The sequence below is a fragment of the Netta rufina genome (genome assembly GCF_964035555.1).
Source record: "Netta rufina genome assembly, chromosome: 37".
Classification (NCBI taxonomy): Eukaryota; Metazoa; Chordata; class Aves; order Anseriformes; family Anatidae; genus Netta; species Netta rufina.
This window is the reverse complement of record NC_140161.1, coordinates 389,652-412,385: the sequence shown is the minus strand read 5'-3', so window position 1 is coordinate 412,385 and position 22,734 is coordinate 389,652. Positions and strand designations below refer to the sequence as shown.

General features: G+C 58.7%; 3 protein-coding genes across 3 annotated transcripts; 1 reads left to right on the top strand and 2 right to left on the bottom strand.

The window, feature by feature from the left end:
- Nucleotides 1-558: 558 nt before the first annotated feature.
- On the bottom strand, nt 559-6,048 carry PSMB5 (proteasome 20S subunit beta 5). Its single transcript, XM_084304220.1, has 4 exons — nt 5,810-6,048; nt 4,159-4,465; nt 2,550-2,846; nt 559-703 (listed from the first exon to the last, which is right to left on the bottom strand). Exons 1-3 carry the CDS (start codon nt 5,996-5,998, stop codon nt 2,551-2,553), a joined length of 792 nt encoding a protein of 263 aa, XP_084160346.1. The 5' UTR covers nt 5,999-6,048; the 3' UTR covers nt 559-703; nt 2,550.
- A 6,135-nt stretch (nt 6,049-12,183) lies between these two features.
- Nucleotides 12,184-17,122, top strand: LOC311220663 (dehydrogenase/reductase SDR family member 4-like). The gene is made up of 8 exons (XM_084304212.1): nt 12,184-12,257; nt 13,342-13,519; nt 14,267-14,368; nt 14,461-14,531; nt 14,615-14,666; nt 15,912-16,046; nt 16,769-16,824; nt 16,919-17,122. Exons 1-8 carry the CDS (start codon nt 12,208-12,210, stop codon nt 17,031-17,033), a joined length of 759 nt encoding a protein of 252 aa, XP_084160338.1. The 5' UTR covers nt 12,184-12,207; the 3' UTR covers nt 17,034-17,122.
- Nucleotides 17,123-17,633: 511 nt separating this feature from the next.
- NGDN (neuroguidin) lies at nt 17,634-22,157 on the bottom strand. Its single transcript, XM_084304230.1, has 10 exons — nt 22,065-22,157; nt 21,889-21,960; nt 21,077-21,214; nt 20,276-20,360; nt 20,106-20,152; nt 19,884-19,995; nt 18,690-18,849; nt 17,927-18,074; nt 17,784-17,838; nt 17,634-17,691 (listed from the first exon to the last, which is right to left on the bottom strand). Exons 1-10 carry the CDS (start codon nt 22,113-22,115, stop codon nt 17,672-17,674), a joined length of 888 nt encoding a protein of 295 aa, XP_084160356.1. The 5' UTR covers nt 22,116-22,157; the 3' UTR covers nt 17,634-17,671.
- Nucleotides 22,158-22,734: the final 577 nt, after the last annotated feature.

Sequence of the window (22,734 nt, the reverse complement as noted above, 5' to 3'; positions counted from 1 at the left end):
GCAGCAGGGGCGGGGCGACGCACAGGGACGCACGGCGTGGCTCCGCCCCCTCTCCCCCTCCCCTCCCGGAGCGCGTCGCGCATGCGCAGCTGCCTCCTCGCTCCCCCTCCCCTCCCCGTTTCCCAACGCGCATGCGCAACTTTCTTCTCGCTCCCCCTCCCCTCCCCGTTTCCCCCCCGCGCATGCGCAGCTCCCTCCTCGCTCCCCCGCCCCTCCCCGTTCACTCTGGGGCCTACTGACGGCCCCCGGCATTGAAAAATCCCCAAAACGCCCCAAATTTCACCAAATCTCCGCGGTTTTTGAGCTTTTTATCCTCCGCCCGCCCTCCCCTCCTCCCCCTGAGGCTCCGCCCCTTTGTTCTTTCCCTTATTTGCTCGTGGGAGGCACCAAATCGCCAATGGGGCGGGGCAAATAAAACCCCTTTGGCCAATCAGCCTCGCAGGGGGCGTGGCTAAGCGGTCACGTGCCCTCCCCCACCCACCGCCACTGGCTGAGCCCCCCCTACCCAAGATGGCCGCCCTCCTCCCCATCCCACCCCCATAAATGAGAGGCAGGGGCTGGAACCAATCAGAGAGCTTTATGGGCTGCAGGGGGCGGGGACAACACCAGAGGGGGCGGGGCCACTCCAGAAGGGGCGGGGTCATCTCCGGAGTGGCCCCGCCCCCCCTGCAGTGATTGGAGGCCTCCATCAGCCAATGGGAGCCTGCAAGGAAACAACGCGGCCTCCGTGATTTGGACCCAAAACAACCCGGCCTCCACCCCCAAAATCCCCCCAAAAATGCCCTCGGCCTCCATTTTCTTCACCCAATCCTGGCCTCCACCCCCTCAGCCAATGAGAACCTGCAAGAAAACCCGGCCTCCAGCCCCAAAACGCCCCAAATCCCCCCCAAAACTCTCTTGGCCTCCACTTCCTCAACCCAACCCCGGCCTCCACCCCCTCTCCCACCAGCCTCTACCCCAAAACCCCCCGAAATCCCCCCAAATCTCCCCAAAATCCCTCTTGGCCTCCATTTTCTCACCCCAACCGCAGCTTCCACCCCCAAAACCCTCAGCCTCCACCCCCAAATCCCCCCCAAAACCCTCTTGGCCTCCACTTCCTCGACCCAACCCCAGCCTCCACCCCCTAACCCACCAGCCTCCACCCCCAAAACCCCCCAAAAAAAAACAAATCCCCCCCAAAACCCTCTTGGCCTCCATTTTCTTGACCCAACCCCAGCCTCCACCCCCAAAACTCCCCAAATCCCCCCCAAAACCCTTGTGGCCTCCATTTTCTCAACCCAACCTCAGCCTCCACCCCCTCACCCACCAGCCTCCACCCCCAAAACCCCCCCAAAAAAACTCAAATCCCCCCCAAAACCCTCTCAGTCTCCGTTTCCTCAACCCTACCGTGGCCTCTACCCCCAAAATCCCTGGCCTCCACCCCCAAACCCTCAGCCTCCACCCCCAAAACCCCCCAAATCCCCCCCCAAACCCTCTCAGTCTCCATTTTCTCAACCCAACTGTGGCCTCCACCCCCAAAACCCTCAGCCTCCACCTCCAAAACCCCCCAAAACCCTCTCGGCCTCCATTTTCTCAACCCAACCTCAGCCTCCACCCCCTCACCCACCAGCCTCCACCCCCAAAAGCCCCAAAAAACCTCCAAAAACCCTTTATGGCCTCCATTTCCTCACCCCAACCGTGGCCTCCACCCCCAAAACCTCCCCAAAACCCCCCCAAAACCCCCCAAACCCCTGTTGGCCTCCATTTTCTCAACCCAACCTCAGCCTCCACCCCCTCACCCACCAGCCTCCACCCCCAAAACCCCCCAAAAAACTCCAAAAACCCTTTATGGTCTCCATTTCCTCACCCCAACCGCGGCCTCCACCCCCAAAACCCCCCAAATCCCCCCCAAATCCCCCCCAAACCCCTCTTGGCCTCCATTTTCTTGACCCAACCATGGCCTCCACCCCCTCACCCACCAGCCTCCACCCCAAAAACACCCAAAAAACCTCCAAAACAACCTTGTGGCCTCCATTTTCTCGACTCAACCCCAGCCTCCACCCCCAAAACTCCCCAACCCCCCCCCAAAACCCTCTCAGTCTCCATTTTCTCAACCCTACCATGGCCTCCACCCCCAAAACCCTCAGCCTCCACCTCCAAAAGCCCCCAAAAACCCTCTCGGCCTCCATTTTCTTGACCCAAATGTGGCCTCCACCCTCTCACCCACCAGCCTCCACCCCCAAAACCCCCCCAAATCCCCCCAAAACCCTCTTGGCCTCCATTTTCTCAACCCAACCTCAGCCTCCACCCCCTCACCCACCAGCCTCCACCCCCAAAACTCCCCAACCCCCCCCCAAAACCCTCTCAGTCTCCATTTTCTCAACCCAACTGTGGCCTCCACCCCCAAAACCCTCAGCCTCCACCTCCAAAACCCCCCAAAAACCCTCTCGGCCTCCATTTTCTCAACCCAACCTCAGCCTCCACCCCCTCACCCACCAGCCTCCACCCCCAAACCCCCCCCAAATCCCCTCCAACCCCCCCCACCCCCCCAAGCCCCCTTCCTCCCCCACCTCACACCCCGTCCTCCTCGTCCTCCTCGTCGTCCTCGGGCCTCTCCCCCAGGTCGTGCTGCGCGAGGCGGCGCCAGCCTCCCCGTGCCACGTGGTAGACGGTGACGCGTCCCCCCGAGTAGGCGTCGCGCCGCGCGGCCTGCTGGATGGCGCGCCGGGCCAGGCGGCTCGCGGCCTCCACCCCCAGCCCCGGCCGGAGCCCGCGGTCCAGCACCCCGTAGGCGTAGGGCGCGCCCGAGCCCACGGCGAAGGCCGGCCCGGGGACGCGGGTGCCCTCGCTGTCCACGTAGTAGAGGCCTGGGGGGGGGGGAGGAAGGAGGTTGGGGGGTCTCCAGCCTAAAAAGGGGGATTCGGCGGCCTCTACCCCGAAAAGAAATAGGATTGGGCAGCCTCTACCCCAAAAAGGAGAAGGATTGGGCGGCCTCTACCCAAAAAATAAGTGGGGTTGGGTGGCCTCTACCCCAAGAAAAAGGACAATGAGTTGGTCTCTACCCCGAAAAGAAGGAGAATTGGGCGGCCTCCACCCTAAAAAGTGGGATTGGGCGGCCTCTACCCCAAGAAGAAGGAGGATTGGGTGGCCTCTACCCAAAAAAGGAGGAGAATTGGGCGGCCTCTACCCCAAGAAGAAGGAGGACTGGGCGGCCTCTACCCAAAAAAATGGGGTTGGGTGGCCTCTACCCCAAAAGTAAGTGGGGTTGGGTGGCCTCTACCCCAAAAAGAAAGAGAATTGGGTGGCCGCTACCCAAAAACATGGGGTTGGGCGGCCTCTACCCCAAAAAGGAGGAGGATTGGGTGGCCTCTACCCCAAAAATAAGAGGGATTGGGCGGCCTCTACCCCAAGAAGAAGGAGGATTGGGCGGCCTCTACGTCGATAAGAGGGGTTGGGCGGCCTCTACCCCGAAAAGAAGGAGAATTGGGTGGCCTCTACCCAAAAAAAATGGGGTTGGGCGGCCTCTACCCCAAAAATAAGTGGGGTTGGGTGGCCTCTACCTCAAGAAGAAGGAGGATTGGGCGGCCTCTACTCCAAAAAATGGGGTTGGGTGGCCTCCATCCCAAAAATGAATAGGATTGTGTGGCCTCAACCCCAAAACCTCCATCTTTAGCCTCCTTCTTGATGATTTAAGACCTCCAGCACCCCAAAACCCCCTCAAACCACCCCAAAACCCCCCGGACCCACCCCAAAACCCCTCAAACCACCCCAAAACCCTTCCACCTTGAAGAATCCCAAGACCTCAACCTCCATCCTTCAACTTTAAGACCCAAAACCTCAACTCATGGTCTCCATCCTCAACATCTAAGACCTGTACCACCCCAAAACCCTCTTAGACCACCCCAAAACCCCCCGGACCCACCCCAAAACCCCCTCAAACCACCCCAAGACCCCCTCAAACCACCCCAAAACCCTCTCAAACCACCCCAAAACCCCTCAAACCACTCCAAAACCCCTCCACCTTGAAGAATCCCAAGACTGCCACCATCTTAAAGCCCCAAAATCTCCATTTTTAGCCTCAATCTTGAAGACCTAAGACCTCCACCACCCCAAAACCCTCTCAAACCCCCCCCAAAACCCCCCGGACCCCCCCCAAACGCCCCCCAAGGCCCCCCTGACCTGGCCCCCTCTTGTCCCAGCCGCAGATCATGGTGCCCATGCTGAGCCCCATGCCCTTGTACTGGTAGACCATGTTGGCCAGCAGCTTGGAGGCGGCGGCCACCGAGATGGGCTCCTTGTTGCGCAGCTCGTAGACGCGGCACTGCCGGGCCAGGAGGCGCTCCCAGAAGCTGCAGTCGGCCGCGCCCCCGGCCATGGTGCCCAGCAGCGTGGGGTTGATCTCGATCACCTTCTGCACCGTCTGCGAGTCCACGTAGGAGCCCGCCGTCGCCCGCGAGTCCACCGCCACCATCACGCCGTGGTCGAACTGGGGGAGAGAGAAGGGGTTGGGGGGGGGGGCTGGAGCTACGGGGCGTTAGGTAGACCTGGACGCCCACCACGAGGTCCCCAAGTAGCATTGAAGATCCCTAGGTAGACCTCGAGACCCACCACGAGATTCCTAGGTAGACCTGGAGGCCCACCAGGAGGTTGCCAGGTAGACCTGGAGGCCCACCATGAGGTCCTCTGGTAGACCTGGAGACCCACCATGAGGTCCCTATGTAGACCTGAAGACCATTAGGTAGACCTGGAGACCCACCATAAAGTCCCTAGGTAGACCTGGAAACCCACCAGGAGGTCCCCGGGTAGACCTGAAAAACCCTAGGTAGACCTGGAGACCCACCATGCGGTCCCTCGGTAGACCTGGAGACCCACCACGCGGTTCCAAGGTAGACCTGGTGGCTTATAGGTAGACCTGGAGACCCACCATGAGGTCCCTAGGTAGACCTGGCCGCTCCAAGGTAGACCTGAAGGCCCACCATTAGGTCCCTAGGTAGACCTGGAAAACTCTAGGTAGACTTGGCGGCCCACCACGAGGTCCCCAGGTGGCTTTGGGGGTTCCTAGGTAGATCTGGAGAACCCCAGGTAGACCTGGAGGCCCACAATGAGGTCCCTAGGTAGACCCGGAGACCCACCACGAGGTCTCTAGGTAGACCTGGAGAGCTACTATGTGGTCCTTAGGTAGACCTGGCGGCCCCTAGGTAGACCTGAAGACCCACCATGCGGTCTCCAGGTAGACCTGAAGGACCATAGGTAGACCTGGAGGCCCACCACGCGGTCCCTGGTAGACCGGGGAAACCCCAGGTAGACCTGGAGGCCCACCATGAGGCCCCTAGGTAGACTTGGCGGCCCACCACGAGGTCCCCAAGTGGCTTTGGGGGTCCCCAGGTAGACCTGGAGACCAACCATGAGGTCCCCAGGTGGCTTTGGGGGTTCCTAGGTAGACCTGGGGGTCCCTAGGTAGACCTGGAGGCCCACCACGAGGTCCCCAGGTGGCTTTGGGGGTCCCTAAAATCACCTCAAAGACCCACGGGAACCCCCCAACCCCCAAAAGACCCCCCAAAACCCGCCAAAGACCCCCCGGAGACCCCCTCAAAACCCCCCAAAGACCCCCCAACCCCCCAAAACGATCCAAAGACCCCCCGGGACCCCCCTAACCTCCCAAAGACCCCCCTAAACCCCCCAAACCACCCCAAAGACTTCCGGGGACCCCCCCAACTCCCCAAAGACCCCCCAAAACCCCCCAAGGACCCCACGGGGACCCCCCAACCCCCGAAAGACACCCCTAAAACCCCCAAAACCCCCCCAAAGCCCCCCTTAAACCCCCCCTCACCTTAAAAGCCAGCGTGGTGGTCCCGTGCAGGAACTGCAAACCGGGCCCGGGGGGCTCCGCCGTGCCCCAGGGGGGAGCCGCGAGGCTCTGGGGGGGGCCGGGGGCGTCCCGGGGGGCTGCGAGGAGCGGGAAGGCGGCGGGGGGCGGCGGGGGCTCGGCGGGGAGCCGCAGGACGCTGGCCAGCGCCATCTTGCCTCCCAAGATGGCGGCGGCCGGGCGCGCTCGCAAGATGGCGCCGGTTGCCCGGCAACGCGGCGGGAGGGAGCGCAAGATGGCGGCGGTTGCCAGGCAACGCGGAGGGGGGGGAGGGCAGAATGGCGGCGGTTGCTAGTGGCAACGCGGCGCCGCCATCTTGGTTGAGGGCATGAGGCGGCGACTTCCGCCCGGCGGTGACGGGGCTTACCTGTGGCGGGGCAGGCTGGGGGCGGGGACTGGGGAGAGGGGGCGGGGTCAGTGTTAAGGGGGCAGGGCTTGGGGAAGTGGAAGCCAATGGGGAGAGGTGGGGGCGTGGCTTGTGGTGAATGGGCGGGGCTTGGGGCTAGTGGGAGAGCATGGGGAAATACTGGGGGCGTGGCTTGAAGAGTGGGCGTGGTCTTAAGGGGCGGGGCTTATGGCTAGTGATAGGGCTCGGGGGCGTGGCTTGTGATTGGTGGGCGGGGCTTATGGTGCGTGGGCGGGGCTTGGGGCTAGTGGTAGGGCATGGGGGAGGGCTAAGGGCTGTGGGCGAGGCTTGGGTGTGTGGGCGTGGCTTAAGGGAAAGGGGCGGGGCTTATGGGGTGGGGTGTGGCAATAAGAGCTGGGGGCGTGGTTTCTGTGCAGGGGGGCGGGGCTTGAGGCAGAGGGGGCGGGGCTTTGTGGGTGGTGATAGAGCAAGGGGAGGGGCTGGGGGCGGGGCTTTAGGGAAAGGGGCGGGGCTTATGGGATGGGGCGGGGCTTGTGGGAGGGGTTAGGGTGTATGGGGAAGGGGGGGGTGGATTTTTGGGGTGAAACCCGGGGATTTGGGGGCTCACCCGGCCACGTGGGGGTCCCGCGGGGCTGGGGGCGCTCCAGCGACGCCGAGCGGCTGGGGGGGACACGGTTTTGGGGTGAAAAAGCCCAAATTTGGGGGCGTTCATGAATTCGGGGGGGGTCTTGGTTACCTCACTACCAGGCTGCTGAGCTGCCGCCGGGGCTGGGGGGTCACTGGGGGGGGGGGAGAGGGGTTTTGGGGGGAAAAAGTGTGATTTTGGGGCTCCCCGGAAATAGGGGGGGTCCCAAAGAATGGGGGGGAAATGGGGGGGTGGAGGTTTGGGGAAAAAAGGGGGATTTGGGGAAAAAGGGGGGATTTGGGGAAAAAGGGGGGAGAGGGGGATTTGGGGGTAAAAAGGGGGGGTTTAGGGAAAAAAATGGGGTCCTACCTGTCTCGACTGGGGAGGTGATGGCGACGGGCCGGGGGGTGCTGTTCCTGGGGGGGGATTTGGGGTGCTGAGCACCTTGGGGGGGGGACCCCAAAATTGAGGGGGTCGGGGGGGGGCTCACCTGGTCGACCGCCAGCCTGGGGAGACCTGGGGGGGAAATTTGGGGGGAAAAAGGGGAAATTGGGGGTTAAGGGGGGGATTGGGGGCAAATAATGGGGAATTGGGGGAGATAAAGGGGGAAATTTTTGGGGAAAATGGGGAACTGGGGGGGTAAATAGGGGAAATTGGGGGGTAAATGGGGGTTAAATGGGGAGAAATTGGTTAAATAGAGGAGAATTAGGTAAAATGAAGGGAAATTGGGGGGAAAAATGGGGAAAATGGGGTGAATAGGGGAAAAAAGGGGGGAAAATTGGGTGAAATGGGGAAAAATAGGGTGAAATGGGAGGGTAAATGGGGAAAAGGGGTTTTAATTGGGGAAAATTTGGGTTAAATGGGGGAAAATGGTGGTCAAATGGACAAAAAGTGTGGTTAAAAGGGGAAAAGGGTGTTCAAATGGAGGAAAATGGTGGTGAAATGGGGAAAAATGGTGGTAAAAAGGGGCAAAATGGGGGCAAAATGGGGCAAAATGGTGGTAAAATGGGGAAAATGGGCGGTAAAAAGGGGAAAAAGGATAGAATGGGGAAAGGGGAGATTAAATGGGAATAGGGTGGGGTTAAATGGGGGAAAAATGGGGTAAAAGGGGCAGATTTGGGGGACCTCGGCCTCCCGCAGGTGCCTCCTGAGCTCCCCGTTCTCCTTCCTCAGCGCCTCGGCCTCCCTGCGGGGCGGCAGCGGTGAGGCCGGGGGGGTGGGGGAGGCCGAAAAGGGGGAGGGGAGGCCGCCCCCTCCCCAAAAATGTCCTCTCTCACCTCTCCTTGGCCTCCAGCGCCTGGCGGGCCTCCCTCAGTGCCGCCTGGGCCCGGCGCGCGGCCTGGCGCTGGGAGCCCAGCAGCAGCTCCGCCTGCGCCCGCTGGAAGCGCCAGGCCTGTGGGGAGGAGTCAGGGCTTCGAAAAAGGGGAAGAAATGTGTTTTTTTGGGGGAAATCCAACGGATTTGGCTCACCTGGGCGATGTGCGCCAGGCGCTGGCGGGCGACGGCGGCGGGGCTGCGGAGGAACGGCGCCTCGTGGGGCTAAAGGGGGGGGAAGGGGTTAATGGGGACGCCAAAATGGTGCCAAAATGGGGGTGTGAGGGAGGGGAGGAGGTGAAATGGTGGCCCCCAGTGGGGGGACAAAATGGCGGCCCCCAGTAGGGCGTTATTCAAAATGGCGGCACAATAGGATAGTATGGGGGGATCCAAGATGGCGGCCTCCAGTGGGGGGTATCCAAGATGGCGGCTCTATGGGGGTGAATGGGGGGACCCAAGATGGCGGCCCCCAGTGGGGGGTATCCAAGATGGCGGCCCAATGGGGGGTGAATGGGGGGATACAAGATGGCGGCCCCCAGTGGGGGGGGGGCACAAAATGGCGGCCGCCAGGGGGCGCTCACCTGCTCGGGGAGGGGGAAGCGGCGGCAGGCGGCGGCGCAGATGGGGCAGGGACCTGCAAAAGGAGGGGTTAAAGCGGTAAGGATCCATTTTTATCAATGTTTTATGGGGTTAAATTATACAAAAACCCCTTTTTGTAATCGTTTTGTGGGGTTAAAGCGTTGAAAGGCCCTTTTCTGCCATTATTTTATGGGGTTAAAGCATTGGGGGCTCCCGTTCTGTTACCATTTTATGGGATTGGGGTTCAGGGACCCCTTGTTACAAACATTTTGTGAGGTAAAAACCCTTTTTAAATTTTAAAATTTTAATTTTTTAAAAAAGTTTTGAGGTAAAACTGTTGGCAGACCGATTTCTGCCACCATTTTATGGCAGTAAAGGATCAGGAGACCCCTTTTTAAAGCCATTTGTGAGGTAAAAGTGTAGGGGACCCCTTTTTTTAAGCCATTTTGTGAGGTAAAACCATTGGGAGATCCCTTTTAAATTCAATTTTTTGAGGTAAAATCCTTGGCAGACCCCTTTTTAAAACTATTTTGTGAGGTAAATGTGTCAGGAGACCCCTTTCCGCCACCATTTCATGGCATTAAAAGATGAGGGGACCCCTTTTACACCCATTTTATGGAATTAGGGACAGAAAGACCCCTTTTACACCCATTTTATGAGGTAAAACCCTTGGCAGCCCCCTTTTCTCAACCATTTTATGAGGTAAAAACAATGGCAGACCCCTTTGTGCTTTAATTTCACGACATTAAAGGACCGGAGGACCCCTTATACAGCCAATTTATGGGACTAGGGACTGAGGGACCCCTTTTACACCCATTTTATGAGGTAAAACCTTTGACAGACCCCTTTTTGCCACCATTTTTTGAGGTAAAACCCATGTCTGTTGCCATTTGATGGGATTTGGGACTGAGGGACCCCTTTTACAACCATTTCGTGAGGTAAAATCCTTGGCAAACCCCTTTTTAAAACCATTTTGTGAGGTAAATGTGTCAGGAGACCCCTTTCTGCTGCCATTTTATGACATTAAAGGACATGGGGCCCCTTTTTACACCCATTTTATGGCATTAAAGGATCAGGGGACCCCTTTTACACCCATTTCGTGAGGTAAAACCCTTGGCAGCCCCCTTTCTGCTTCCATTTCATGACATTAAAAGACTGGGGGACCCCTTTTACCCTCATTTTATGGGACTAGGGACTGAGGGACCCCTTTCACACCCATTTTATGAGGTAAAACTTTTGACAGACCCCCTCCAGCCGCCATTTCATGACATTAAAGGACCAGGGGACCCCTTTTACACCCATTTTGTGAGGTAAAACCCTTGGCAGCCCCCTTTGTGCTTCCACTTCACGACATTAAAGGCCCGGGGGACCCCTTTTACACCCATTTGATGGGGTTATTACCTGCCCCCAGGCAGCGCTGGCAGAGGAGGTGCCCGCAGGAGGTGAGGCAGAAGCCGGCGCCCTCCTGGCGGTAGCAGCGGTTGCAGTGGAACCAGTCCGAGGGGGGGGGCGCCGCCATGGCCCCGGGCAGGGGGCGGGGCTAAAAAGGGCGGGAAGCGAGGGGGCGGGGCCTCAGAAAGGGCGGGAAGGGCTGAGGGGGAGGGGGCGGGGCCTCAAAAGGGCGGGAAGCGCTGAGGAGAAAGGGCAGGAGGCGGCTCAGAGGGACGATAAAAAGGTGAGAAATGATTCAAATTACCATTAAAATGGGGGAGAGGTGTTTAAATTGCCATTAAAAAGGTGAAAAACTTTTAAAAATATATTTAAATGTGGTAAAAAATGTTTAAAAAACGGTTAAAAGTATGAGAAACGTTTAAATTACCGTTAAAAAAGCAAGAAACCTTTAAAATTACCATCAAAGAGTGAGAAATGATTCAAATTGCCATTAAAAAGGGGGAGAGGTGTTTAAAATTAGCATTAAAAGGGTGAGAAACTTGTAAAAATGCATTTAAATGTGGTAAAAAAAAGTTTAATTACCGTTAAGAAGCATGAGAAACATTTAAATTACCATAAAAAAGGGTAAGAAACGTCTGAATTACTGTTAAAAAAATAAGAAATCTTTAAAGTTACCATTAAAAAGGTGAGAAGCATTTAAAACTACCATCAAATGGGTGAGAGATGTTTAAAATTACTATTAAAAGGGTGAAAAGCTTTTAAAAATACATTTAAATGTGGTAAAAAAAGTTTCAAGTGCCGTTAAAAAGCATGAGAAACGTTTAAATTACCGTTACAAAGGTAAGAAACCTATGAAATCACCATTAAAAAGGTGAGAAACATTTAAAATTACTGCCAAAAGGGTGAGAGATGTTTAAAATTACCATTAAAAAGGGGGAGAGGTGTTTAAATTACCATTAAAAGGGTGAGAAACTTTAAAAAATACATTTAAATATGGTTTAAAAAGTTTAAAACGCCGTTAAAAAGCATGAGAAACGTTTAAATTACTGTTAAAAAGGTAAGAAACCTTTAGTGAGAAACCTTTAGTTTCCCCTAAAACCCCTCAAAAATCCCCAAATCCCTCAAAAGTTCCCCAATAAACCCCACAAAAATTCCGTAATACCCAAAACCTCAATAAAAACTTAAAAAAATCCCCAAATCCCTCAAAATTTGCCCCTAAAATGCCTCAAAAATCCCAGTCCTCCCCAAACCCCAATAAACGCCTCAAAAATCCCCAAATCCCCCAAAATTTCCCCAGTAACCCCCAATAATATCGCATAATCCCCCAGAAACCCCAATAAACCCCAAATCTCTCAAACTTTCCCCAGTAAACCCCTCAAAATTCCCCCATATCCCCAAAACCCCAATAAACCCCTCAAAAATCCCCAAATCCCTCAAATTTTCCCCAATAAACCACTCAAAATTCCCCCATATCCCCAAAAGCCCAATAAACCCCTCAAAAATCCCCAAATCCCTCAAATTTTCCCCAATAACCCCCTCAAAACTCCCTCAAGACCACCCCCAAAGAATAAAAGCCTCAAAACTCCCCAAATCCTTCAAAATTTGCCCCTAAAACACCTCAAAAATCCCAGAATCCCCCCAAAAACCCAATAAATCCCTCAGAAATCCCTAAATCCCTCAAAATTTGCCCCTAAAACACCTCAAAAACCCCATAATCCCCCCAAAACCCCAATAAACCCCTCAAAAACCCCCAAATCCCTCAAATTTTCCCCAATAACCCCTCCAATATCCCACAATCCCCTGGGAACCCCACTAAACCCCGGGGGGGCGGGGTCTCCCTTTAGCCCCGCCCCCTTCCCTCCCCTAGTTTGGGCGGAAGTTCCCCTTCCAGACCCGGATGTGGGGCAACAAAACCCGGAAGTGTGGCTACATAGTCCGGAAGTGGGGGTTCCGAACCCGGAAGTGAGCACCGGAAGTCCCGCAGAGGACGCGTCCTCACACCTTTGCCCTCTTTGTTTAGTCCCCGCCCCCCTTTGCGGTGACGTCACGTCCGGCCCCGCCCCCCCCCCCCAGCAGAGGGGCGCGATGGCGGTGCTGGCCGGGAAGGTGGCGCTGGTCACTGCTGCCACCGATGGGTGAGGGCCCGGAATGCCCCCAACAGCCCTAATCCCCCGTAATCCCCCATAATCCCCCATAATCCCCCGTAATCCCGCCTCATAGTGACCCCGTAACCCCCCATAATCCCCCATAGGGACCCCATAGCCCCCCATAGCCCCCCATAGGGACCCCGAAACCACCCCGTAACCCCCCACAGCCACCCCATAGCCCCCCACAGACCCCATTACCCCTCATAATCCCCCACAGCCACCCCATCTCGCCCCAAATCACCCAATAGCCACCCCATAACCCCCCCATATCACCCCATAGTGACCCCATAACACCCCATAACCATCCTATAGTGCCCCATAACCCCCTCTAATGACCCCATAACCCCCCATAACCCCCCCATATCACCCCATAACCCCCCATAATGATCCCATAATGACCCCGTATCACCCCATAACCCCCCATATAGCCCCCTAACTCTCCATAATCCCCCCATATCCCCCCATAAACCCCCCTAACCCCCCGTAATGACCCCTTATTGACCCCAACCCCCCCATATCCCCCCATAACCCCCCATAATGACCCCATATTGACCCCAAAACGCCACCATATCCCCCCATATCCCCCCATAATGACCCCATATCACCCCCTAACCCCCCCATATCCCCCCATAATGACCCCATATCCCCCCATAATGACCCCATAATGACCCCATATCCCCCCATATCCCCCCATAATGACCCCATAATGACCCCATATCCCCCCATAATGACCCCATATCCCCCCATATCCCCCCATATCCCCCCCCAACCGCCCATAATGACCCCATATCCCCCCATAATGACCCCATAATGACCCCATATCCCCCCATAATGACCCCATATCCCCCCATAATGACCCCATATCCCCCCATATCCCCCCATATCCCCCCCCAACCGCCCATAATGACCCCATATCCCCCCATAATGACCCCATATCCCCCCCATATCCCCCCATAATGACCCCATATCCCCCCATATCCCCCCATAATGACCCCATATCCCCCCATATCCCCCCATATCCCCCCAAAATGACCCCATATCCCCCCCATACCCCCCCCCCCAACCCCCCCAGGATCGGGCTGGCGGTGGCGGCGGCGCTGGGGGCGGCGGGGGCGCGGGTGGTGCTGAGCTCGCGGCGGGCCCCCCGGGTGGAGGCGGCCGTGGGGCAGCTGCGGGGCCGCGGCCTCGAGGCCACCGGGGTCGTCTGCCACGTGGGGCGGCCCCAAGACCGCCAGCGCCTGGTGCAGACGGTCAGCCGGGGGGGTTGTGGGGTCGGGGGGGGGTTATGGGGGGGTTGTGGGGTCGGGGGGGGGTTGTGGGGTGGGTGTGGGGCTGGGAGGGGGGCGTGGGGGTGGAGATGTGGGGCTGGGAGGGGGTTATGGGGTCACGGGGAGGGGTTATGGGGGGTTATGGGGTGGTTTTGGGGTGGTTTTGGGGCCAGGGGGGTTATGGGGTGGGTAAGGGGTTGTGGGGTGATGTGGGGCTGGGAGGGAGTTATAGGGTTGGGGGGGGTTATGGGGTGGTTATGGGGTCAGAGGGGGTGTGGGGCTGGAGATATGGGGCTGGGAGGGGGTTATGAGGTCACAGGGTGGGGTTTTGGGGTGGTTTTGGGGTGGTTTTGGGGTTATGGGGTAGTTATGGGGCTGGGGGTGGTTATGGGGCTGGAGGGGTGCTATGGGGCTGGGGTGGTCCCACGGATCTCTGGGGTGCTGGGGGGCTTTTTTGGGGTCGTATGGATCTGTGGGGCACCCCATGGCCCTATGGGGCACCCCACGGCCCTATAGGGCACCCCACGGCCCTATGGGGCACCCCACGGATCTATGGGGCGCTGTGGTAATCTATGGGATCTATGGGGCTCTATGGGGCTCCTATGGCCCTATGGGTCACCGGGGGGGCCCCACAGCCCTATGGGGCACCCCAAGGCCCTATGGGGCGCCCCACGGCCCTATGGGGCACCCCCCTGACCCTATGGGGCGCCCCACTGATCTATGGGGCAGGCCCTGGACACGTACGGGGGCGTCGACATCCTGGTGTCCAACGCCGCCGTCAACCCCGTGATGGGCAGCACCCTGGACGCCGAGGAGGAAGCCTGGGAGAAGGTGGCCCCGCCCCCTTCCTCTAAGCCCCGCCCCCTGTGTGTGACCACGCCCCGTTAGGCCCCGCCCCCCTGTTTTGTAACCACGCCCCTCAGATCTTCCAGGTGAACGTGACGGCGGCGGCCATGCTGGTCAAGCTGGTGGTGCCCCACATGGAGCGCAGGGGGTGAGGGCAAGGGGGCGGGGCTTGGGGAAAAGGGGGCGGGGCCTGGAGGCGGTCAGGTGACGCCCCATTGGTCTGTCGCGCAGGGGCGGGGCCATCGTGCTGGTGTCCTCGTTGGCCGGGTACATGCCCTTCCCGGTGAGTGGGGCGGGGCTTGAGGGAGGGGGCGGGGATTTGGGGAGGGGGAGGGGCTTAGGGGAAGGGGAGGGGCTGGGGAAGGGGGAGGGGCTTAGGGGAAGGGGAGGGGCTTAGGGGGTGGGGATGGACGATGATGATGACGGTGATGACGATGACGATGACATGGTAATGATGACGACGATGATGATGATGATGAAGATGATGATGAAGATGAAGATAATGACGTGATGATGAGGATGAAGAAGATGAAGATGATGATGGACGAAGATTAAGATGGTGATGTGATGATGAGGAGGAAGATGATGAAGATGAAAATGATAATGACACGATGATGAAGATGATGATGAAGATGAAGATGATGAGGAAGATTAAGATGGTGATGACGTGGTGATGAGGATGAAGATGATGATGATGATGATGATGATGACGTCATGATGAGGAAGATGAAGATGATGACGATGACACAATGATGAAGATGATGAAGATGATGTGATGATGATGAAGATGAAGATGATGAGGAAGATGATGACCGTGACATGATGACGAAGATGGAGATAACGATGATGATGAAGATTAAGATGAAGATGATGATGAAGATGAAGATGATAATGACATGATGAAGATGAAGATGAAAATGATGATGATGACGAAGATGATGAAGATGATGTGATGATGATGATGATGAAGACGTGATGATGAAGATGATGACAACGATGAAGATGACGATGATGAAGATGAAGAAAATGATGATGATGAAGAAGATGATGACAATGACGATGACAATGACAAAAGGATGACGATCATTATGGGATGGCCATTGGGGGATGGCGAGAATTAATTACGGGATGGTGATAATTAATTACGGGATGTCAATAATTAATTATGGGGATGTCAATTAATTAATTACGGGATGGAATTATGGGATGGACAGCAACACAATAACGATGACGATGACGGAATGATGATGATAATTACAGAATAGCAATTAGGGGATGGCGATAATTAATTACAGGATGGCGATAATTAATTACGGGACGTTGATAATTAATTACGGGATGTTAATTAATTAATTACGGGCTGTAATTATGGGATGGACGGCGACTACGGGACGGCGCCGACACCGCTAACACCCCCCACAACCCCGACAACACCGACGCTAATTGCGGGCTAATTACCATAACGGGCTAACTTGCTGCTGATGTAACGATGACGTCACGCTGACGTCACGCTGACGTCACCGCGCAGGCGCTGGGCCCCTACAGCGTGAGCAAGGCGGCGCTGCTGGGGCTGCTGAAGGCGCTGGCCCCGGAGCTGCGGCCCCGCGGCGTCCGCATCAACGCCGTCGCCCCCGGCCTCATCCAGACGCGCTTCAGCGCCGCGGTGAGGGGGCGGGGCCTGAGGGAGGGGGGGCGGGGCCTAAAGGGGGCGTGGCCGGAGGGGCGTGGTCCGAGGGGGAGGGGCTTAAATCCTGTAGTGGGTTATAGGGGTGGGGGTTATCGGGTGTGGGTTATTGGGGGTGGAGGGTTATTGGGGGTGTGGCCTAATGAAGGGGGAGTGGCCTATGGGGGCGTGGCTTAAAGTGGGAGAGGCCTCAGGGGTGTGGTCCTAGTGGGCGGGGCTTAAGTGGTGTAATGGGTTATTGGGGTCTGGGTTATTGGGTGGTTTTTTTGGGGGTGTGGCCTATTGAAAGGGGGGGTGGCCTAATGGGGGCGTGGCCTAATGGGGAGTGGCTTCAAGGGGGCGTGGTCTGAAGGGTGTGGTCTGAGTGGGATGGGCTTAAATGGTGTAGTGGGTTATTGGGTGTGGGTTATTGGAGTGTGACCTAATGAAGGAGGTGTGGCCTAATGCGGGCGTGGCTTGACTGGGGTGGAGCCTGAAGGGGTGTGGCTAAATGGGCGTGGTTTAAGGAGTGGGAGGGGCTTGGTGGTGGGCGTGGCTTGGTCTCAGGTGGGGATTACGGGGTGGGAAGGGGATTGGGTGGGGCCTTGGGAAGTGGGTGGAGCCTACAGGGTGGGCGTGATGATAGTGGGAGTGGCCTAGCGGTGGTGGGCGTGGCCTAAAGATGGTGGGCGTGGCCATGACGTCACCGTTTTGCCTCACAGCTGTGGGAGGACAAGGAGCGCTGCCAGGCCGTGATGAGCTCCATGGGCATCGACAGGTGGGCGGGGCCAAACCCAAGGGGGCGTGGCCAAGACCCAAAGGGGGCGTGGTTAACCCCAGCCACGCCCCCTTTTGCCCCTCCCCTCCCCCAGGCTGGGGACGCCGTCGGACGTGGCCTCGGTGGTGACCTTCCTGTGCTCGCCCGCCGCCTCCTACGTGGTCGGGGAGACCGTGGTGGTGGCCGGGGGCGCCCCCTCCCGCCTCTAGGGGGGCTTTGGGGGCGTTTCGGGCGGTTTTGGGGCCATTTCGGGTGGATTCGGGGCGTTTCGCCGCCAATAAAACCCCCTCTGATTGGCTTGGAGGCTCGGGGACAAGATGGCGGCCCCCATGGGGCACTGTGGGGGCCGCCATTTTGTGTGTGGGGGGGGGGAGGAGGTGAGGAGGGGCAAGATGGCGGCGCCCAGTGGGGGCGGCCATCTTGGGTCCTGCCCATTGGTGTCAATGGGGGTGGGCAGCCATCTTGGGGCTATCGCCATAGCAACGGTGAGGGCTGGGCGGCCATCTTGGGACCTGGCAGCCCTCTTGGTGCTGTTGCTGTGGCAACAGTGAGGGCCAGGCAGCCATGTTGGAGCCTGGCAGCCATTTTAGCGTTATCACCATGGCAACCCTGAGCCCCTGGCGGCCATCTTGGAAACTGGCAGGCATCTTAGGGCCATCCCCATGCCAACCCTGAAGCCCAGGCAGCCATCTTGGATGCTTGCAGCCATCCTTTCTCCATCCCCATGGCAGCCCTGAAGCCCAGGCGGCCATCTTGCCTCCTGGCAGCCCCAGTTAGCCCCCATTAATTAACGCCCAGCACTAACGATCCTCTCCCAACGCAGCCTTTATTCGGGGGGGGTCGGGGCTCAGCGCCTCCTCCGGCCACCTGCAGGAAGGAGGACAGACGAGATGAGGCAGCAGCGCCACGAGGAGCGGCGCCGCCACCCGCAGGGGCTGCTGGGATACTGGAGGACTCACCCCGCCGCCGGCCCCTCCCCCTCTTGGCCAGCGTCTTCCTCCTCTTGGGCGCCACCTGTAAGAGGGGGGGGAGGGGGAGGGGGGTGAGAGGGGGCACCCATGGGTGCTGGGGGGGGGCGGGGAGGGTCTCGGGGGTGTCCCACCTGCTCGGGGGCGCCCAGCAGGGCGGGGGCGGCTCCGAAATGGGTGATGGAGTCCAGGGGGGGCGCCCCCAGGGCCCGGCGGCGCCGCTGCGCCCGCTGCTGCCGTGTCTCGGCCAGCCGCACCAGCAGGGACTCCTCCAGGCGCGTCCTGGGGGGCGGGGCTTAGCGTCAGGGGGCGGGGCTTGCTGCCCGGGGGCGTGGTTTAAGGATAGAGGGCGTGGCCTGCGAGGGGTGTGGGCTGGGAGGGGGTGTGGCCATATAGGGTGGTGGAATGGGAGGGGAAACGGGGCGTGGCTTAAAGGGGTGTGGCAGAAATGGGCGTGGCCTTCAGGGGTGAGTTTATAAGGAAGGGGGCGTGGCTTGGTGGTGGCTGTGGTCTAAAGGGAGGGGCGTGGCCTCGATCTCCCCCCTCCCCTTTGTGCTATACAGGGAGGGGACGGGGGCTTGAAAAGGGGGCGTGGCCTGGTTGGTGTAACACAGGGGGCGTGGCATAATGAAGGGGGCGTGGCCTCTAATACTTAGCCCTCCCCTGTCCATCCTTCCTATAAGGGAAGTGGGGTAAGGAAAGGGCGTGCCCTTAACGTATGGGCGTGGCTTATAGAAAAGGGGCGTGGCCTAAAGGGGCGTGGCCTGTGGGCATCCCCAGCCTCAACCTCCCCCCCATAGGGCAGGGAAATGGGCCCGCAGATGCCATACATGGAGCAGGGGGCGGAGCTACGTGGCGAGGGGCGGGGCTGAAGGGCCGGGGGCGTGGCCTGCTCACCGCTGCTCCTCCTCCCGCGAGGGGCGGAGCCCGTTGGCCCCGCCCACCTCCTCGGGGGCGTCGCCCAGCTCCTCCTGCAGCTCCCGCACCAGGGCACTGCCCAGGGCCCGGCGCCGCGCCGCCGCCAGCGCCCGCTGCTCCCGCTCAGGGCCCGCCTCGTCTGGGATTAGGGCGGGATTAGGCGGGATTAGGGGGGATTAGGGAGGTCGGGGAGGGGCTGGGGAGGGATTAGGGGGGACAATGAAGGAATTATGGAGGGATTATGGGGAATAAGGGCAAGATTAAGGGAGATTAGGCGGGATTGAGGGGAATTAGGCGGGATTAGGGGGGAGTAGAGGGGATTATGGGGGATTAGGCGGGATTATGGGGGTCGGGGAGGGGCTGGGGAGGGGTTAGGGGGGACAATGAAGGAATTATGGAGGGATTATGGGGAATAAGGGTGGGATTGAGGGGAATTAGGTGGGATTAAGGGGGTCGGGGAGGGGCTGGGGAGGGATTAGGGGGGACAATGAAGGAATTATGGAGGGATTATGGGGAATAAGGGTGGGATTAAGGGGGATTAGACGGGATTATGAGACATAAAGAGGGGTTATGGAGAGATTAGGGGGGTGTTAAGGGGGAAAATGAAGGAATTATGAGGGATTATGGCGAATAAGGGAGGGTTTGGGCGGATTAGAGGGGATTATGGGGGGTTGGGGTGGGATTAAGGGGCATTAGGTGGAATTATGGAGGAATTAAGAGGCGTTTTAGGGAAAAATGAAGGAATTATAAGGGATTATAGGGAATAAACCTGCAATTAGGGGTCATTATTGCAGGATTAGGGGGATTAAAGGGATTGTAGGGATTAGGGGAGCAGTATCGGGCGATTAGGAATAAAAATGGGGGAATTAGGGGGATTATGGGATCATTAGAAGTATTTTGGTGGAAAATTGAGGAATTTCAGAGGGATTATGAGGGATTAGAGTCGGATTATGGAGAAAAACCGGGATTATGTAGGATTTTGAGGAAAAACAGAGGGATTATTGGGAGTTTGGGGGAATTATGGGGCATTTAGGGGGAAAATACAAGGATTAAGGAAGAATAACGGGGAATTTAGGGGGGATTTGGGGGTATAATGGCAGATTTTGGATGGATTACGGGGGATTAAGGAGGGATTATGCGGGATTATGCGGGATTACGCGGGATTAGGCTTACCGTACTGCACGGGCACGAGGCGGGGGGGCACGTAGCGCCGCCCCCCCCCCAGCCCCGGGGCCTTCGTCGCGCTCGGCCCCTCCTCATCCTCCTCCTCCTCCTCCTCTTCGTCCTAAGAACCCCAAAAACCCCCAAAATTGACCCCAAACCCTCCAAAATCGATCAACCCCCCCAAAATTAACCAAAATCCCCTGAATACCCCCCAAAGCCCCCCCTACTCACCCCCATGTTGCCGGGCTGGGGCCGGAAGCGCAGCGGGTCGTTGGCTCCTGGGGGTGATTGACAGCTGTCAATCAAGCGTCCGCCAACGGGACTTTTTGGGGCAAATCTAAGGGATTTTGGGGTTCAAGGGGAGGGGATTTTTGGGGTGAATTTGGGGGATTTTGGCCCACCCGGCGCCCCGGCGGCGGCCGCCCGCAGCAGCTTGTCCAGGTGGTAGCGCAGGCGCAGCTCCATGGGGCGAGACTTCTCCAGCACCTAAACGGCCGGAATTCACCCCAAAAACCACCCCGGTGAGGCCACGCCCCCTTTTCTCCAAGCCACGCCTCTTTCCCCGAAGCCACGCCCACCCGTTAGGCCACGCCCCATTCGTAAAGCCACGCCCCCTCCCCCTCTATCAGCACAGGGGCTATTGGGTCCCTCCCTATGCCTCAAGGCCACGCCCCCTTTGCACAAGCCACGCCCACCTCAGGCCACGCCCCCTGCTTTAGACCACACCCCCTCATCAGACAACACCCCCTCCATGAAGCCACGCCCCCTTTTAACCCTTTAAGGGCCGGTTAACCCCCCACCCCCACAGTGTATCAGCCAATCCCAGCCTCCTTTTCCAGGCTCCTCCCCTATAGGCCCCGCCCCTTCACTAGACCACGCCCCCAGCCATAACCACGCCCCCATTTTCTCAAAGCCACGCCCTCTTTAACCCTCTAAACCCCTCTTAATTTACCTCCCACCTGCCCCCACCCCCGCTATATCGGCCAATCCCAGCCTCCCCCTCCAAGCCCCGCCCCCCACAGGCCACTCCCACCTCATAGGCCACACCCCATACACTAGACCACGCCCCTTTTATCAAGCCACGCCCCCTTTAACCCTTTAAGGGCCACTTAATCCCCCTCTCTCTGCCCCCACCCCCAGTATATCAGCCAATCCCAGCCTCCCCTCTCAGGCCCCGCCCCCCACAGGCCCCGCCCCCTCACCAGGCGTGTCTCCAGCAGGCGGGGCAGGGCCGGCAGTGCCCCCAGGGCCCCCCCCCGGCACTTGGTGGCCAGCAGCAGCCCCAGGTCCCCCAGGTACTGCAGCAGCGCCTGCGCCCGCACCCCCAGCAGGGACAGGCCCTGGGGGGGGGGCAAAGACACCGAGATCACCCCAAAACACGGCCAAACAACACAAATCCCAGCCCAAAAAACCCATAACCCACTCCAAAGAACCCGAATCACACCCAAAATACCCCAAATCCCACCCAAAGAACCCAAATCCCACCCAAGGAACACAGTTCCTCCTCAAGACCCTCAAAACCCCCCCAAATTCCTCTTTTAAACCCCCCAATTCCCCCACAAGACCCACTAAATCCCCCCAATTCTCCGTCAAGACCCCCAAACCCCCCCAAATTCCCCCCCAAACCCCCCAATTCCCCCTCAAGACCCCCAAAACCCATCAAAAGCCCCCAAATCCCTCTCAATACCCCCAAAATCCCCCAAATTCCCCCCCAAACCAATAAATTCCCCCCCAAAGTGTACTGAAGACCCCCAAAGCCCCCCAAATTCGCCCGAAAACCCCCCAATTCCCCTTCAAGACCCCCCAAACCCCCCGAATTCCCCCCCAAGACCCCTCAATTCCCCCTCAAGACCCCCAAAACCCCCCAAAAGCCCCCAAATCCCCCCCCAGGACCCCCAAAATCCCCTGAATTCCCCTGAAACCCCTCAATTCCCCCTCAAGACCCCCCAATTCCTCAAGTTTCTCCTCCAGACCCCAAAACCCCCCGAATTCACCCCAAATTCCCCCCCGGTACCTTGTCCGTGCGGAGCTCCCCGCCCCGCAGCCTCCTCAGCAGCCCCCGGCCGTGCTCCGTCACCGCCGCCACCTGTGGGGGGAAACCCATTTTGGGGCCATTTCGGGCCTTTTTGGGCTCCCGGGAACCCTCCCGAGGGGGTTTTGGGGCGATTTGGGGCGGTTTTGGGGCCGCACCTGCTCCCTCAGCGCCCCCAGCAGCGCCACGGCCTCCGCCACCTCCGCCATCTTGCGGCCGCCTCTGAGGGGGATTGCGGCGGCCAATCAGAGCGCGCCGCCGTGGCCGCTGAACCAATCAGGACGCGCCGCCGCGGCCGCTGGGCCAATGGGAGGGCGAGCCGGGAGGGGAGGGTCCCGCCCACTTCGCCTCACGGCAGCGCGTGGGGAGGGCGGGGATCAAAGAGGCGGAGGAACCAGTGGGAGGGCAGAGGGCGGTGATTGACGCACAGATTGACCAATGGGAAGCGGAGGCGGGAAGTGCCTCGCAGCGCGTGTGGGGCGGAGACGAATGAGGCGAAGCGACCAATGGGAGTGCGGGGTGAAGTGATTGACGCGCCGCTTGACCAATGGGGTGCGGAGGCGGGAAACGCCTCAGAGGGGAAGGGCTGAGGGTCCTGAGGGGGCTCAGAGACCCCAAACCCCCCTCAGGTACCACAAAGCCCCGCAGAAAGCCCCGAAACACCCCAAAATCCCCTCAAAATCCCCCATAGAGCCCCTCAGACCCCATAACCCACCCCTAGACCCCCCCAAGACCCCCATAAGCCCCAAAATTCCCCCACAACCCCCCCGGGAACCCTTAAACCCCCCATAATCCCCCCAAACCCCCTCCTAGGACCCCAAAAAACCG